The sequence below is a fragment of the Marmota flaviventris genome, chromosome 3 (assembly GCF_047511675.1).
Source record: "Marmota flaviventris isolate mMarFla1 chromosome 3, mMarFla1.hap1, whole genome shotgun sequence".
In the NCBI taxonomy this organism is placed as follows: domain Eukaryota; kingdom Metazoa; phylum Chordata; class Mammalia; order Rodentia; family Sciuridae; genus Marmota; species Marmota flaviventris.
The window spans coordinates 10,813,818-10,830,418 of record NC_092500.1 but is presented as its reverse complement, the minus strand read 5'-3'; the positions used below and the strand labels follow the sequence as shown (position 1 = coordinate 10,830,418).

General features: G+C 64.9%; 1 protein-coding gene across 2 annotated transcripts; it reads right to left on the bottom strand.

Moving 5' to 3' along the window:
- Positions 1-3,365: 3,365 nt before the first annotated feature.
- On the bottom strand, positions 3,366-15,794 carry Rac2 (Rac family small GTPase 2). Of its 2 annotated transcripts, none has more exons than XM_027936266.2 (7): positions 15,616-15,794; positions 13,676-13,747; positions 8,025-8,142; positions 7,586-7,648; positions 7,066-7,225; positions 4,405-4,535; positions 3,366-3,963 (listed from the first exon to the last, which is right to left on the bottom strand). In XM_027936266.2, the coding sequence occupies exons 1-6, from the start codon at positions 15,648-15,650 to the stop codon at positions 4,405-4,407; spliced, it is 579 nt and encodes a 192-aa protein (XP_027792067.1). In that variant the 5' UTR covers positions 15,651-15,794; the 3' UTR covers positions 3,366-3,963. The 2 variants fall into 2 exon arrangements, with proteins under 2 accessions (XP_027792067.1, XP_071465608.1); XM_071609507.1 differs by lacking the exons at positions 13,676-13,747; positions 15,616-15,794 and adding exons at positions 9,956-10,031; positions 10,792-10,924.
- Positions 15,795-16,601: the final 807 nt, after the last annotated feature.

Below are 16,601 nucleotides of genomic sequence, written 5' to 3'. Positions count from 1 at the left end.
CCTGGGCACTGGTACCCCTGAACTGGGCTGGAAACATCCGGTTCAGAATCTAACTGTCCCCTGATCCCCCTGCATGGGGCAGATACTGCTGCGTAACAAACCTCAGGGCATCTCAAGGGCAACAGCAGTCGACGTTTATTTCACTCACACCTTCAGGTCAGCTGGGATGGGGTGACCTGGACGGGCCAGCTGGGCACCTGCCTGTCAAGTCGTCTGCACACCAGGTTACAGCCGGTCAGCAGAGCGGCTCTGCCCTGGGCTTCTCTCGCACTCTCGGCACCAGTGGGTCCTCGCGCAGTGCGCTCTTATTTTGGCAGGCCCAAGGGTCCGGGCACCATCAGAGGCCAGTGCCAATGTCCCTGTGGCCAAGCAAGTCTCATGGCCAAGCCTAGCTTTAGGGGAGCGGGCAGCGGGGGGTGGGTACTAAAGGGAGTTGAATCTTCCAGATGTACAAAGGTCAGTCTGGCCCTCACCCCACCTGTCCATGGCAGGTGCCCCGTCCAGAGCTCTCTGGGTGAGGGACAGGTGACAGCCCGGCTGCACAGGGCAGGGGCATTCCCTGGGAGCCTGACTGTCACACTGGCAGCCCCGCTGGCTCTGGCCTCCTGCCCCTCCGTCTGTGGTGTCCACTCCTCTGATCCGGCGCCCCCTGAGGCTTCTGTGAGACTGGCGGCTTTGGCTGGCATCTCTTCGGTCTCCAAACCCCCTCCTGGGCATCACAGGGGCACAGGTTCGCCTTTCTGGGCTCTGGTGCCTCATTCATCACCAACATCTGCTCAGGCCACTCCCAGCTGTGGTTGGGGTCACGGTGTCTGTGGGTTTCTTTGAAGATGGGTGTTTCTGTTTCTGTTTCCTGCAGAGACAGGGTTGGGAACATCTCTACCACGGTCCCCTGAGACCAGAGGCTCTTCATTCTGAACCCAAGATGAGTCTGTGAGACAGAGATCAGGGGTTATTCATGGTCTGTCTCCTCCCCTGGCCCCTCAACCCTGAGTGGTCAGAGGGCCCTTCCTCCCGCTCTGCACTTCCCACCCTGGACACAGCTTGGGGTGCAGAACCCAGTGCCCGTGGGAACTGAATGGAATTTTGGATCACCTGGGTAGCTGCTCGATTCGCCTTCCTTGAGGTCCCCCCAGAGGTCTCCTAGAGACGTCCTGATGGCCTCCCTCATCCCAGGGCCCCGCCTGCCCTGCCCCCCACACCCCAGGAGGCCTGGAGGGAGCCAGATGTCGGGGTGGGGGATTTGGAGGGAGAACGCACAGGACAGAGACCAAAGAGTCGATGGCAAGCCCAGAAAGGTCTGTGGCTGGCATCTCTCTGGGCACCAAACCTAACGGCCCTCCACAGCAGCCACGCCCTCTCTCGGGGCATTCTGGGGTGGCTGGGCTGGGCCCTTCTCGTCCACAGTGTGGTGGCTGGGGCTGCCGTCCCGTGGGGACTCGACTGGGCAGGCACATCCAGGTGGCCCTGCCCAAGGCTGCCCGGCAGGAGGGTCGGAAGGCTGGGCTCAGGGGATGGTTGGCGCCCTCCGTCCCCACCGCCAGCCCTTCCACCTGTTCCCTCATCTGTGTGAACCACAGACCTCGGCCCCGCGTCTGTCGGGTGCCCAGCTGTCACCAGGGGCTTGGTGTCAAGTGTGGCACAGCCAGGGAGGCCCTGCTGTCCCCGAGCTCACAGTCTGGGGGTCTCACTAACGAAGGCCCGTTTCACAGATGCTGAATCGTGAGCAGCTACGAAGACGGCCCTGGAGGAGGCACGGGGTGGGCGGGAGCCCCTGGCACCACCGTGGAACCTTCTGGAAGCAGCCCTGCGGCTGGGGCTGTGGGAGGGGGTGGCTCCAGGGACAGGCCACAGACTCACACAGGCACGTGGAGAAGGTTGGGTGCTGCTGAATGTCCCTAGGAGCCACCACAGGAGTAAAACACAGGGGTGACCGATGTGACTCAGTGTGACTGTGTGTCAGCGAGGAGGAGCGGGGGGCCCGGCCTAGGGCAGGGAGCAGCCTGGGGAGGCCAAATCGTCCAGGCTTGGCCGGTGAATTTGGGCTGAGAGAATGGGAACCGGGGGATGCTGAGAATCAGCAGCAGCCAGCCTCTAAGACAGACAGCTGGAGGGACAGGTCCTGTGTGGCAGGCGCCCTCCTCGCCCCCAGGCCATGACTGCATGGCCAGGGGCCGCGGCTGGTGGGAGCCCTGCACTAGGTGGGCCCGGGGAGCAGGTGTGGATAGCGAGGGCCCCCGCCGCCCACACCCAGCTCCTTCCTGTTTTAAAACAGGTTCCTGCTGACCCCTTTTCTGTCTGAGGGGCCAGCTCACTCCACATCCAGGGCCTGCCGGGCGCAGCAGCCTTGGGGGCAGTGGTAGCGAGGGGAGAGAACAGCACGGGGTCTCCCTTATCCAGCTCTAACTCCGGGACCCTCCTGAGCCTCCATTTCTTTCTCTGCAAACTGGGGCGCCTGGTCTGGGGAAGCAGAGCACAGCCGAGTGGCCACGGCGCCTGGACGGGCTCACCACTGACACTACTATTGGCGTAAAAGCCAGGACTGTCTCCCTGGGCGGGTTTAGGGCCCGCACTCACACACAGTGGGACCCCAGCCCCCTTTCAGCTCAGAAAGGGGCCAGGAGAGGGACCCAGCCCACGCCGGGGCCTGGGAGTCCGAGGGGAGCTGGAGGGAGGACCGTCCAGCCCCAGGGAGGGGGGTGAGCACAGGGTGGGGGTGGGGGGAGGTGGCCGGTCCCTGGCCCTGGCCTGGGGAGGGTCTGGAATGGATCCCCAGGCCCAGCACAGAGCAGAGGGGACTGGGGGTCCTGCCTCGGAACCCTGGGGTGTATGGGTGGGCATCGGGGGCTCCCTCTCTTGGCCTCTCTGGGGACTCAGACCTCAAGCAGCACCAGGCTCACAGGTGGGGCCGGTGGACACGTGTGGGGGGGGAGTGAAAGGTTTGGCTGGAGAAGGGAGGTAGCCCGCAGGAGCGACCCGCCGCAGCTCTCTGTGCAGGAGACTCCGCGGCTCTCAGTTTCCCTTTGGGAACAAACCCCTCCGCCCTCCCGCAGTTCCCCGGGGTTGACTCCGCTGCTGGCTGCAGCTCAGCCACAGGGTCCAGGCCCGGTCAGTCAGAATCCAGAGCCTTCTGACCGCCGTGATTGATCGCCTCACACTAAAGCTGCCCAGAGTAAACTAAATTCATTAGAATTTAGTCTGGGACAGACACTTGCTCTGTTGGCTTAACTTGAACTTGAAAAGATGAAGTCCTAAGGACTTGGCTGAGAATAAGCCAGCCCGCAGCAGCCCAGCCAAGGAGTGCGGGGAAACAGGCCCCAACGACGTCATTGGACCCCCTGATCAAGCTGCACCTGAAGTCATGATAGTTTCAAACGGGAACCATATATTTATTTCCTGCTTCAGAAGCTTGAAGGGGGTTTTCTACTTGCGGCAGCAGAGTCCTGACGGGCAGAGCAGGGGCAGTGGAGGCTCTCCCAGGAGGATGCGCTCAGGGTCCTGGAGTGAGCGGAAGGCGGCGGGGAGGGCAGGGGCTTGGAGGACACCACAGAGAGGAAGAGAACCGACCTGTTCACAGCGTCTCAAAGAACCAGAACGAGGGGCAGGGGAGCAGCTTCGAAGGCCCTGTTTTGCTCAGCCTGACTTTCAGAGAAGCAGGACCTCAGTATCGGAGCGAGACCCTGACCCTGAAGGTCAACAGTGGTGGCCAGCAGCCGTGAAGCTCATGGAGGGGGCCTGGGGCGAGTGGGCGTGGGCTGCCCTTGACCTGGGGCCCCTGGGCCCTGGGAAGGCAGGAGCGTGGGATCAGGACCCGCCCCAGGGCGTCCAGCGGAGACGGTCAGCCAAGCTCTGCAGCCATCGCGAAGAGACGTCACAGGGAGGGGACAGGCCAGCCACGGAGCCATCGGGCTTTGGGCAGGGACCCCAGAGGGTCAGGACCATCGGGAGGGAGGGCTGGGGCACCTGGAAGGCAGACGGCGGGGTGAGGCGGGGTGAGACTCGGGACAGGCACAGCCCCCCAGGGCTCACTCCAACCTCCCGCCTGGCCCCGCCCAGGGTCTCCTTGCTCAGTCTGTCCCACCTCCGCCCCATGCGGCTCTCACGGAGCTCAGGGCTCCCCACGCTCTCCCGGGGCAGGACCCGGGCGTCCCTCTTCCTCCCGCCCACCCCGTGTGCAAGAGCTGGCTGAGCCGGTCAGCGACCCTGCGCCCTGCTCTCAGGCCTCCTGGAAACAGTCCCCAGGGCAGGCTGGGCTCCGGCAAGTGACAAGATGGCCGGGAACCTGAGGGTCCTGCCATACCTACTGCCCGCTGTCCCCGCCTGAATGCCCCCTCAGTGACCCGGGGGCAGCTGCTGAGGGGCTGGACGTCCCCTTCCACCAGGGCCCGCTGGGCAGGGCCTCACCTAGAGGAGGCTGCAGGGGCGCTTCTGCTGCCGCGTGGGCTGGGGGCACAGGACGGCGCGGATGGCCTCGTCAAAGACGGTCTTCAGGCCCCGCTGGGTGAGGGCTGAGCACTCCAGGTACTTCACCGAGTCTGGGGAGGGGGACGGCAGAGGCCTGAGCCCGGGGTGGGAGGCTCTCCTGACGACCCCGCCCAGGCCGCCCGGCTGGGAACTGCCCGGGGGTCCAGTGTGGGGTCCAGTCCCCGCGGGGCCTCTGGGCGCTGTGTGACCCTGGGTAGGGCATGGGCCTCTCTGTGCACTTTAACCTACACAGCAGCCACCGGCAGGCCTCTGGGTCCCGCCCCAGGATGCAAATCACCCAGGAAGTCGGAGGCACCTGTGCCCCCCCCCCCGCCAGGTCCCCGGACAGCGTCCTTGGCATCGTCCCCACCTGCAGAGGGAAACTGAGGCCTGCAGAGGGTCACCGCTCACCCCAAGTCACGGGCTGGACGCTTCCCTCAGCCCAGGGCTGCGGGGCCTTGGGCGAGGGGAACGGGGACTGGAGAGCCCCTCACAGCAGGAGGACAGCCTCCTCGGGTGGCCACTCAGGGCAGAGGCTCTGCAGCCAGCGGCTGAGCCCACTCCCAGGACAGTGCTCCCTGACCTTCCAGAAGGCGCCCGCGTGTCCACTGCAGCCCAGGGGCTTCCCCTTCGGGGGCCTGGGGAGGGCAGGGAGGGGCCCCACCGTCCACTGAAGCTGCTGTGGGCAGGAGGGGACAGCCGCTGGCCAGCCCCTGCCCGTGCAGGCGGGACTGTGACCGTCCCCAGACAAGAAAGCAGCCCCAAGTCGGGGGTCAGGGCCGCAGACACAGCTGGGCAGAGGGTGCTCCCCGAAGTCCCGGGGACAGCAGGAGGGGCAGCCCCTCGAGGGCTGGGAGGAAGGGGTGAGGATGAGGGAATGCAGGCTGGGGGGACGTCACTCGCCCGTCACCGCCCAGTGGTGTCCCCAGGCTTGGCTCAGCCGGGGCTCGTCACCATGCCACTGTGTGCTCGGAGGGTCTGGACACTCGGCCACTGCCCTCTCCAGGGCCTGCCACCTCCCCCACCCCCCAGCTCAGTGGGACCAGAACAGGGGACCAGCCAGAGGGCTGGAGCGCTCTAGGACTGGCCAGGCCCGACCCCAGGCCCTGCTCCCTCTAGGACACACTGACCCAGGACGGGGACAGGAGCTGCCCAGGGCAGGGGCCAGGCTAAGGTGGCGGGCAGCCAGGCTGCCCAGGTTCAAGGCTGGGCCCCGCCACGTCCTGGCTGGGAGGCCTTAAGCCAGGGCCTTCTCCTGAGCCTCAGGGTCCCCTCCGTACAGGGGGGTGACAGCATCCTCCCCCCAGCGGCTGGGAGGCCTGACACCCACCGAGTGCTCAGCCCACGTCCACATGCTCTGCAGTGGGATCTGTGGCTTGTCCAGAGGCAGCCGCTGTCCTCCTTGCTAGCCCTGTGGGCCCCAGGCCCCTCCCTGCCCCACCCAGGGTCAGCTCCCGAGCCCAGCTGGAGGCCAAGGGGGGGCCTGCCTCCTCTCCTGGAACAGAAGAAGCCCCTGTGGGGGACTGTCCAGAGGTGCAGATGGACAGACCGAGGCCCAGGGGCAGCCACCAGCCCGTGGCCACAGCCAGTCAGCGCTGAAGCCGGGACCAGAACCCGGTCCCCAGGGCCCTCTGGGAAGGGACTCCAAGAGAGGACGCAGGACAGTCACTGTAGGGGACAGCTGGGGGGGGACCGGCGGGCAGGAGGAAGGCAGGGCCAAGTCCCGGCATTGTGAGCAGAGCCTAGTGGCCAGGGCGGGCCGAGACCAGGCTCGGGCAGCAGGTGGAGCCGGGAGGTGGCCGTCCCCACAGGAGCAGGAAGGAGGCAGGCCACTGCGGTTTCTCTTCCTGTGAAGACGCGCGTCCGCCCATTTCCGCAGTGGGGCAGGGCCAGGGGGAGGTGCAAGCCCCCGGCCTCGGGAGGACGCTGTGGCCCAGGCCAAGAGTGGCCCGTCCAGCTAGTGGCCTGATCGGGGACAACAAGGGACAGGGCAGAGCCACCAGGCCTGGACCCCAGGGGCAAGGTGCAGGCAGCCCCGCCATGATGAGGACTCCACGCCCGCCCCCACCCTGGACAGCAGTTTGTCCTTTCAGGATCTGATCCTGCAGACCCACGCGGCCACTCGGGCTGGGCCACTCTGAGGACGCAGTGTCCCCTCTGCCCAGTGATCCCTCTGGGGGCAAAGAGGAGCCGGCTGAGCAGCCAGGGCTGGGGGGAGGAGGAGCAAGGCAATGTGTCACCTCCCCAGGAAGCCAACTTGACTGGCTGCCCGTCCTCCAAGTGACCACAGCCCGTGTCACCCACTCCTGCTGTCTGGGGCAGGCACACCCCCTTGTTTCCAGGGCCTTCCTGTGGACACGGTCATCGTCCAACATTGCACTGTCCTGCTGCCTGTGGGGCCGTGCTAGGAGCCTGCTCGACTCAGTGCTCCAGCCACCACATGAGGCAGGAGCCATGTCTGACAGGCACAGAGAGGCTAAGCGACTAGCCCAAGGCCACACAGCACAGCCAGAGTTCAAATCACGTGGCCTGGCCCCAAGGCCAGGCTGCTTTGGGGTGCCCCCTGCACCCAGCTCCCCTCTCTGAGCCCAAGCCCCGTACCTATCTCCTTGGCCAGTGCCAGGCCCTGTGGGTATGTGATGGGTGCCAGCTTCTTCTCCTTCAGCCTCTCGATGGTGTCCTTGTCGTCCCTCAGGTCCAGCTTGGTGCCCACCAGGATGATGGGGGTGCTGGGGCAGTGGTGCCGCACCTCGGGGAACCACTGGGCGGGTGGCGGGATGCGGGGTGCAGGGAGCAGGAAGAGCGCCAGGTGACATGGGGAGAAGGTGAGAGGGGCCACGTTGTGCCAGGAGGAGGGCCCAACGGGGACCACGTGGTTGTGGGAAGGGGACAGGACAAGGTCAGGGGGTCGGGGTGAGGTTGCTGGCCCAGCCCCTGCAGGCCCCTCAGTCTCACCCGGTGCCACCCCCGCCAGCCCTGGTTGGCACCAGAGACCCTCTCTGCCTCTGCCGTGGCCTCTGCTGCCCGGGAGGCCTCCAGTTGCCAGGCCCCCCCAGGCCCCTGGCCCTCAGGCCCCCGGCCCTCAGGCCCCCTGCCCCGCAGGCCCCTCTGGCCAGCTCACCTTGGCGCGGACATTCTCGTAGGAGGCTGGGCTGACGAGGGAGAAGCAGATGAGGAAGACGTCCTGCAGGGAGAGGCCGGGTGAGCCACAGCGTCCACCGGCCCCACCTGGCAGCCATGGAGGGCCGGCCCGGGCCAGGAGGGAGGAGCAGGGCGGGCCCTGGGGGCTGAGGGGTGCCCAGGGCGGGGACAGCAAGGCAGAGCCAGGTCTTGCCCAGGTGCCCCTGGTGAGGGACGGGTGTGGCCACCCAGAGTCCACGCTCCTGCCCACCCCCAGCCTGCCCCGGACGGGGAGCCGAGGGCAAGGGCTGGCACCTCGGCGGGCGTCCCCAGCTCCACAAACCGGGCTCCAGGGGCCACCAGGCCAGACGGGAAGGGCCTCCCAAGCGGAGGAGTGGGGAGCACAGGGCCCGGAGCGCGAGGAGGGCGGGGCCGCGCACCGTCTGGGGGTAGGAAAGTGGCCGCAGGCGGTCGTAGTCCTCCTGGCCAGCCGTGTCCCACAGCCCCAGGTTCACGGGCTTGCTGTCCACCATCACATTGGCTGAGTAGTTGTCAAACCTGTGGAGGAGGTACGACAGGACCAGGTCAGCCTCGAGTCCAGAGCCCCGACATCCACTGAAGCCCTGCATCGTCCCATTCAGGGGATGAACACCAGAGAGGGGCGGCGACTAGCCCATTGTCACACAGCACTGTGCAGTTGGGTTTTCTTTATTTTTTTCATGACTGATTCATTATATTTAAAAATCTTTTTTTTTTTTGGCTGGGAGTGGTGGCCCACGCCTGTCATCCCAGCTGCTCGGGAGGCTGAGGCAGGAGAATCGCGAGTTCAAAGCCAGCCTCAGCAAAAGTGAGGCAGTAAGCAACTCAGTGAGACCCTGTCTCTAAATAAAATGCAAAGTAGGGCTGGGGACGGGCTCAGTGGCCGAGGGCCCCCGAGTTCAACCCCTGGTTCCAAAACCTGACAAAGAACATGGCCTCTCCATTGTTTCTCTGCCTTCAACTGTGTTTGGCGAGACTTTGACAGACTCCCACAAACTCCCTCCTAGTCTCCATCCGTATAAGCGTCACCCGCCTCCTGTGCCGCACACCAAGGTTGTCACCCGGTGCCTGTTGAATGAATGTTCATCCCCGTTTTAGGCTGGGACCCCCAGAAGCGACCAGAGACAACAACCTCGGGCAGAGGCCCCGGAAGATGTGAGGAGGGAGCCGCAGGAGGAGGAAGGACGCAGGCGTATGGGAGGTGCCAGGGGCTGTGACTGCCGTGGCCTCGGGTGCTCAGGCTGCTGGGGACACTGGGGGACAGTGGGGACCAGGGGCAGGGCCTCCTCAGAGGGGCAGGAAACTGGGACTCCTGTGGGCAGAGGGCTGCCCTGGGGCCCTGCAGTGCCCAGAGCCGCCCAGTCACCAGTCCATGGCAAAGCCTGATAGGAGGCCAGACAGGGCGAGGAGCCTGAGAAGATCGGGAAAGGGGAAGTCCTGGGGGCCCTCGGAGGGTCCAGCCTGGGGCCTCGAGGGTGTTTTGGGGTAGGCTTGGGAGAGCAAGTTCCCAATACACACGCGACTAGATCACGCTGAATCCTCATGCCAGAGAGAAGAAAATGCATCAGAGAGGCATAGCAACTTGCCCAAGGTCACCCAGCCAATGAGAGACCAAACTAGCTGAGAAGCCACGTTGGGATAACTCCACATCCAGTGTTCCCAGCCCCGTGCCCCAGCTGTGCCTCCAAGGATGCCCTCATCACCTGCCCCTGAGGGTTAGGGACCACCCTCACCTCACTGAGGTCCCCCACACAGGCCCTGCTCCTCATCTCCCGAACTCGCCCACTGAGGCCTCGGGCTCCTCTGGCCTCCACCTGTCTCTCCCCTTGCACAGCAGCCAGACTGCTCCCAGGGCAAGGCTCGTGCTGCCCGCCTCCCTGTGCCCGTCCATGAAGCACCCCTGCCCAGAACGCCCAGCCCTGCCTCAGCTAATCCAAACAGCCCTGAGCGTCCTCATCTCCCACACCCTCCAGGCCTCCCTCCCGGGCCTCCCTCCCGGGCCTCCTCTGGAATCCACCCCCACATGCACTTGCTTCCATTCCCACTTCAGAGCCCGTCCAGGCACTGCCCCCGCCATGAGGACCTTCCCTGCCCCAGCCTGAAAGAGCCAGGGACCCCTCCCTCGGGTGACTGCCCTGCTTGACCCTGACCATGAGCCGGCATTTGTTACAGCTCTGTCCCCTCCAAGGCCGGGCTCCCTGTCGGCCAGGCTCGGTCTGCTCACCCCCTCTGTCTTGGGCTGAGCCCAGCAGACGCAGCTGGAAGGGAACCAACCCATCCCCACCTCCTGGGGCCAACAGAAGGATCCCAAGGGACCGCGTGTAGCCCTCACCTGGGAGGTGCTGGGAGCTGAGCGATGGCATTCCTCGTGTCCCTAAGTGCCTCCCACGGGCCCTCCCAGAGGACAGCTGTAGGGATGTGACAGTGATGTGAATTCCTGGGGTCGCCCCCTGAGGTCCACAGGCGACCAGGACCAGAGGACCCTTGCGCAGGACCCTGGCCGACCCCACTCCGGTTTTCCAGATAAGGAACCGAGGGTCATGAGCAGGAAGGGACAGGCCCAAGGTCTCCCAGCCAACTGGTGACCCAGCCAGGGCAAAATCCTGTTACCCAACTCAGAATCTCTGCTATTTCATGACTGGAGACAGGTGGGGACAGTGAGGACAGTGGGGACAGGCTTGGAGGCCTGGCCTCTGACGGCAGCCCAACCTGCCACTGTAATGCAGTGAAGGAGGGTAGGTAAAGGAGGGGTCTGCAGCCAGGTGTCACCTGGCCACCACCTGAGCCTCCCCTGAGTATGAACAACGGTGTATTCAAGGAACCCAAAGACCACAGGTCACACGAGGCTGGTGACTTGGGGACTGGGGAGGATGGACCAGGCAAGCAGGGCCATCAACCCAGCAAGGACTTGGCTCCCGGCGGCTGGACGTCCTGCTGCCCATGGGAAGCCCAGGTTTGCTCGGCCAGTTCACAGAGAGGATCATGGGGGAGGTAAAACCAAGTTCTGAGGAGTCGGCCTAAGTGACTTCTCAGGGCTCTGCCTGCCCACCCTGCCAGGTGCCAGGTCACGGGCACCCGTGATGTGCTCAATTGTTCTGGAAGCTACTACTCTGTTCCAGAATCGAGAGGAAACTGGACAGCTTCAGGGCCCGTCCTCAGGAAGCACACCCCAGCAAGGCTGCCCAGCCCATGAGCAGGGAGATGAGTTCCATCGGGACCAGAGGAAAGTCCAGCAGGTGTCAGGAGCCCTGCGCAGGGCCTGGGGGAGGCCGCCCTGTGAGATCATCAAGGAAAATTGAAACCTGGAGGGGAGGTGGAGATGAGGCTGGGGGCGGGGGACAGGAGATGGGTGTTAAGTGTGAAGGGGCCCCAGGAGGGATTTTAGGCCAGACCCTTTCACCTTTGAGAGTGATTATAACGAGGAGAGGCGGGCGGGACCCTCTACATCACAGGCCCCGAGGGCAGGGTCCTGCCTTGTCTTTGTGTCCCCAACTCCCAGCTTGGGACCATCCAGGGAGCAGCTTCAGTCTCCCCGTTTGTGAAAACGTGCAAAGATCTCAGGGGCCCTGCTGGTTTCAGTATCAGGTGGAAATATAAGCCACCAGGCTACCAGCGCCAAGGCTGCCCCTGTAGTCCCTGTCTACACCGCGCAGCGGGATCGCCTCTAGCGGGATGCGGAGGAGAGGATAGCGAGAGCCAATCAGGGGGCAGCTCTGCTGGTCCTGGCTCCTGATTGGCTGGCTGGCCGCGCAGCTCGCTCCCCGGAGAAGGCGAGGGCAGAGAGGCCACAGATTCAGGTCGCCTCGGGGTGTAAACCCCCAGCCGCTGGCAGCAACCCGAGCTCAGTCCCCGGGCTCATCGCATCTTGTGCCCGTCCCAGAAGCACTCCCCGACCTTCTGGCGAGCACCAGCGCTCTCTCGCTCTCGGGGGCCGCCTGCTTTTCCGAACCCACCCTCCATCCTTCGCGCCCTCCAATGCCAAGTGCCCAGCGTGCCTTCTCTTACCCTCCCTGTCACGGGCGCACGGGCATTGGTGGTAGCGAGACCCTCTGGGGTCTTGTCCAGGGCCGAGCAACTTTGCTGGAAGGTGGGCGGCATGCAGGGCCCCCAGATAATATGCAGAACCCAGTGGACAAGGAAAACTCAGGGCCCGTTGACAAAAATAATTACGAGATTCAAGGGGGGGACATCGGAGCATTAAACCAGGTGCAGGACCCTTCTGAGCATGGAGCCTGTGGAACCACACAGGTGTGCCCGGGGCACTGCACCGTAGGACGCTCCAGCCCAGCCTCTGAGTGTCCTGAGCAGCCCAGTCGTCTAGGGGCCACCAGGGACTTCAAGTTGCTCAGAGCAGGGGGCCCTGGCCTGACCTCAGTGACCTCAGTCCTGTTCCCTTGCACAGGGAGGGTGCCCGGCCTGGCTGGGACCTCCTGCCCCGTCCTGTCCCTGCCTCTCACAGATGGGACCTGCGGCTTACGGACTCCGAAGGGGGAGCAGCTGCTCCAAAGTCCTTTTGCAAGTGGGTCCTCCAACCCAGCCAGGACAGGGGCCGACGGGGTCTCCAGCCAGCATGCAGGGACGGGGACACCGGCAGGGACAACACACTCCTGGTGACAGTGGTCTCCAGTGGGAGCCACCTTTCCGGTCCTGCACTGCCTCTCTGCTCAGGTGCACAGCTGGCCCTCCTCTGCCCTCAGGGGGGCCGAGAGGCGTTCACTGGCTGATGGCAGGGACGAGGGTCCTCCTTCCCTCTTCGCTGGTAAGGGCAGGGTGGACAGGGACGCCCACAGACCCAGGAACCAGCAGGGGCAGCTTTCCCGGCCCTGCCCAGGTTTCTCTGCCCTCACTGGATGAGCCCTGTGTCCCGGGGACAGGCCCCTTGGAGGGAGCCACCCTGCCCCGCAGCAGTGGACCAAAAGGCTCAGGGCTGTGGGCGGGAGGCCCTTGGAGAGGGGGCAGTCTCTCCTGTCAAGGGGTACTGAGGCACTGACCCCTCCTCCACCTCCGTGGAAGAACCTGAATCCAGCTCCCGAAAGAGGGTCACACTGAGGCCAAGAGGGAAGGGCCCAGCCCTGCTCTCCACAGCCCCGCTCTGAAGCCAGACAGGCCTGGCTGACTCTGGGGGCAAGTCCCTTAGGGGCCACGAGCCTCAGCTCCCCCATGGGTACACTGGCCACCATAACACCCACCTCCGGAGAAGGCTATATGCCTGTGGCAACCCGAGCACCCAGCACACAGTAGGTCCTCAGTGGGGCCTCCCAGCCTCTCCCATGAGGCCCAGTGAGGCCAGTGGAGTACTGTGCATGTCACGCTGTGGGGGACCCTGCGCTGGGACATCAGGGAGGCCCAGGAAGAACCAGCTGTGGCTGCCTGTGCTCCACATGGTCATGGAGAGGTGGGAAGCCACTCTGGAGGGTGAGAGGCTTCCTGGAGGAGGGGCCTGGGGTGGGCCCTGGGGGCTTGGGCAGGTGGGCGTGGGGGGGGCACCGCCTGAGGTAGGAGTGCCCGGGACGTCTGTGCCACAGCAGAGCTCATGGACAGAGTGGGCGGCTGATGGAGACAGGTCCTTGACGGCCATGCTGGGCACAGGAGCTGCCCTGGCTGAGGGACCCCTGACACCTGCGTGCTCCTCCCTCCACGGCGCGTGGCCGCCCTGCCTGCACATCTAGCAGCAGAGGGCGGCCTCCGACGGCCACAGCGGGCACTGCCCTGCTCCCGCGCCAGCCCCTGCTGCAGCCTCTGCAGGCCGCGGTGTCGAGGCCCAGGGCGCCCTCCTCCTCCGCCCTCTGCTTCCTCACCAACAGCTCCCCTGCCTCCCACTCCATCCAGCCCTGTCCTCCCTGCCCCTCACCCGCCTCGTCCGCTCCGTCTCTCCCTCCTGGGCCTCCGCAGGCTGCTGCCTCCCCAGGGGGACCTTGGGGCAGCCCCACCAAGCCAGAGCCTGGCTCTGGTGCCACCTGACTGCCTGAGCCCTGGATGCACCCAGGGGTCTGTCCCATGGGAGGGGCCTGGAGGGGGGCCTTGGGGACGCCCCGCCCTGGCGGGCACTCACACGGTGGGGATGTACTCTCCTGGGAAGGCGTTGGTGGTGTAGCTGATGAGGAGGCAGGTCTTTCCCACGGCTCTGCAAGACAGGAAGCGCGAGAGGGCGTGTCACAGGCTCTGTCTGGGGCCTGGGGACATCTCTGAGTGCCTGCCTGGTCCCCCAAGAAGACCCAGAGTCTGCCCAAGCCCCGACCTCTGAGCCTCAGTCTCCCACCCGTGACACCCCCATCAGTGTCAACCCCAGAGCCTGCAAGGGTCGCCTGAGGTGTCTGTGCGTGCAGACTCTCGGGCCCCAGAGATTCCGGTCCGCGGGTGTGGGCGGAGCTGGGGCCCCGAGGTGTGGGTCATGGGGACAGAGGAGCAGGAGTGGGGGGTGCCGGGAGACCATGCCATAGGGCCTCTGGGCCCGACTCCGCCTGTGTCCCCACACTCCCAGCCTCAAAGCCCAGCTCCACCAACCACGGGTGGGCAATTTTAGGCAGTCACCAAACCCCTGCCTCAGTTTCCCCATGGAGAACAAGGGGATGTGTTCATCTCCTGGGAATGCGCTGATGCACACAGCAAGATGTCACAGCCACGGCAGGTGGTGACCATTAGGGGAAACTGCCCCCATACCTCCGTCCTTGCCATGGAACAAGGCAGTCAAGGACACAGAGTTTTTTAAAGTCAAAGAGACCTGGGTCTAACTCCTGTGCAGGATTTGGCAAATGACTTAACCTCTCTGAGCTTCTGTTTTCCCAACTATAAAGTGGACTTGATATTAGGGAGCATAGTATGCAGGGGCCCTGCTCAAGCCCAGGGCTGGCACCCAGTGGAAAATGAATGGCCGCAGCCCTTGTGGGGTGTCCCCCATCCTGCTGGGCCAGCAGACGGCAAATGTAGCTCAGCCAGGAGCAGAAAGGCCAAGGGGCCTCTCTGGGCCTTCCCCTGCTCTGCCTGGTTCCGTCACTTCCTGTTCCGAGCAGGCTGCTGGCCCTCCCGGGGCCTGCCACCAAAGTACCTTTGAACGTTACCCTTGACTTCCGCCCGCCTGCTCAGATCAGATGCAAAGCAGAAGTGAGCGGTGGCTGCGGCCAGATAACGGCCACCCGGCCCGAGTCAGCTGAGGGCGCCTGTGGACGCCGCCTCCCCAGGAGCCACGGGCAGGACTGGGTCAGGCAGGATCCCCAGGCGGCCCCTGCATGGGGAGCTGGGCAGGAGGCCAGGGCCAGCCAGATACCTGGGATGGACCCGGGGCCACCTTGGGCTGGTTCCCAACATGTGCGGCAGGCTTGTGAGTGACAGGGGACCTGTCATTCTACAGATGAGGAAACAGAAGGCCACAGGGACAGGACAGCCCAAGGTCACTGAGTTCCAGCCGCTGGGGAGGGCCTCAGCCCAGCTGGCCCCTCGGGTCCCCACAGTCACCCTGCACCTCCTGCCGTTCTCCTTCCCTAACTCTGCACCCCTGCGCCCCCCATTCTGCTCCTCACCACCCCCCCCCACATTCCCCCCCACTACAAGCTGCGGGGGGGGGCAGGAACGCACCCGACAGTGACCCAGCCCCGGGCTCCTCTCCCGCCTCCCCACGCCTCTTCCCAGGGCGCTTGTGGCGGTTCAGGGAAGGGCTGGGACCTGCCCAAGGCCACATCCCCTCACCAGCCCTCACCAAGCCAGGGCCTAGACCCCAGGCCAGCCTGGGGACAAAAGCCAGGCTCCCTCCTCCTGGCTGCATCTGCAGAATGGAGACAGGGGCTCGCATCCCTGGACACCTGCCCCCAGACCTTGGGGTGCAGGCCAGCAGCCCTGGCCACCCCCCACTGTCCTGTACCCCCACCCAGGCGGCTTTGGGGGTGGGTGGGGTTGGGTGGGCCCCCTGGACCCTGGGAGAGGCCTCCTCCCAGCTGCGGGGCACCAGGCAGGAGGGATGCAGGTAGGGGCTGTGAGGAAGTTCAGCCAGGTACCTACCCATCTCCCACCACCACACACTTGATGGCCTGCATTGCGTCCGGGCCTGAGGGACGGCAGTGACAGCTCAGGGCAGGAGAGCTTCCCCAGGCGCCAGGGGTGTGCAGAGGCTGGCAGGTGCCCCAGCAGCAGCGAGGAGCAGCCACCCACAGCCCAGGAGCAGGAGGAAGCGGAAGGGGAACTTGCCCAAGCCGCTGCCCCCACAGCCTTGCAGGGGGCGGGGCGAGCAGTCTGGAGAGGAGCAGGGGCCCCTCAGGTGCTGGGCTGAGCCCTGGCCACCCGTGGGCACCTCGGGTACCCTCTCCACCAGGAGACTGGCTACCCGACCCAGCGCCAGGGCCAAAGTTGTTCTCCAAGGACAGGGGATTTCCAAGCATTCAGTTTGCCTCGGTTTGAAGCATGAGCATTTAATGAGTGTCTACTGGATACCAGGCCCAATACCAGGAGCTGGTGATTCCAAGGGCGAGAGGCAGAGCGCGTCCCTGTAGAGAAGGAAGTGCCTCACCACAGGCGCCTGTAAACAGGGCAGGACGTGACTGAGGGATCTACAGGGAGGGGACCTCAGACTCACCTAGAGGGAGAGGCGGGACAGCGGGGGGCCTACAGGTGGCACTGAGCCTGCATTGGAAATGTGGTGTCCAGGAGAGAGCACTTAGGGTGGGGGCTGCCTGGGCCTACTCAGGGCGTCCCCCAAACTAGGGCCCAGATGAGAGGTGGGGAGATGAGGCCAGAAGGGGAGGCTGGGGTCGCTGGTGGAGAAGCGACGGAAGGAAAGCGACTGCGCGTCCTGCTTGAGCCAGGCCTGCCCTGGAGACCAGGGGCTCTGGAGCAAGTCACGGCGGCCTATTTCATGGATGAAGAAACCGAGGGTCTGAGAAGCCAACACCACCCGGCCTGAAATCAGCCTGGGGCCAGCAAACCCCAGGCACTTCTGGCACCGAGCTGCTGTCTGGTGGGGGCGAAGGCTTTGGGGTGAGGGTGTGTCC

What these genes read in the sequence shown, in the direction of transcription:
- Rac2 (XM_071609507.1), bottom strand. Translation starts at nt 10,909, where the DNA reads ATGATCTCACAGGGCGGCCTCCCCCAGGCCCTGCGCAGGGCTCCTGAC. An exon ending in GGCTGGGCAGCCTTGCTGGG is followed by an intron (nt 10,032 to 10,791) that starts GTGTGCTTCCTG and finishes ACATCCCTACAG; the next exon opens with CTGTCCTCTGGGAGGGCCCG. An exon ending in CAGCTCCCAGCACCTCCCAG is followed by an intron (nt 8,143 to 9,955) that starts GTGAGGGCTACA and finishes CCTCCTCCACAG; the next exon opens with GTTTGACAACTACTCAGCCA.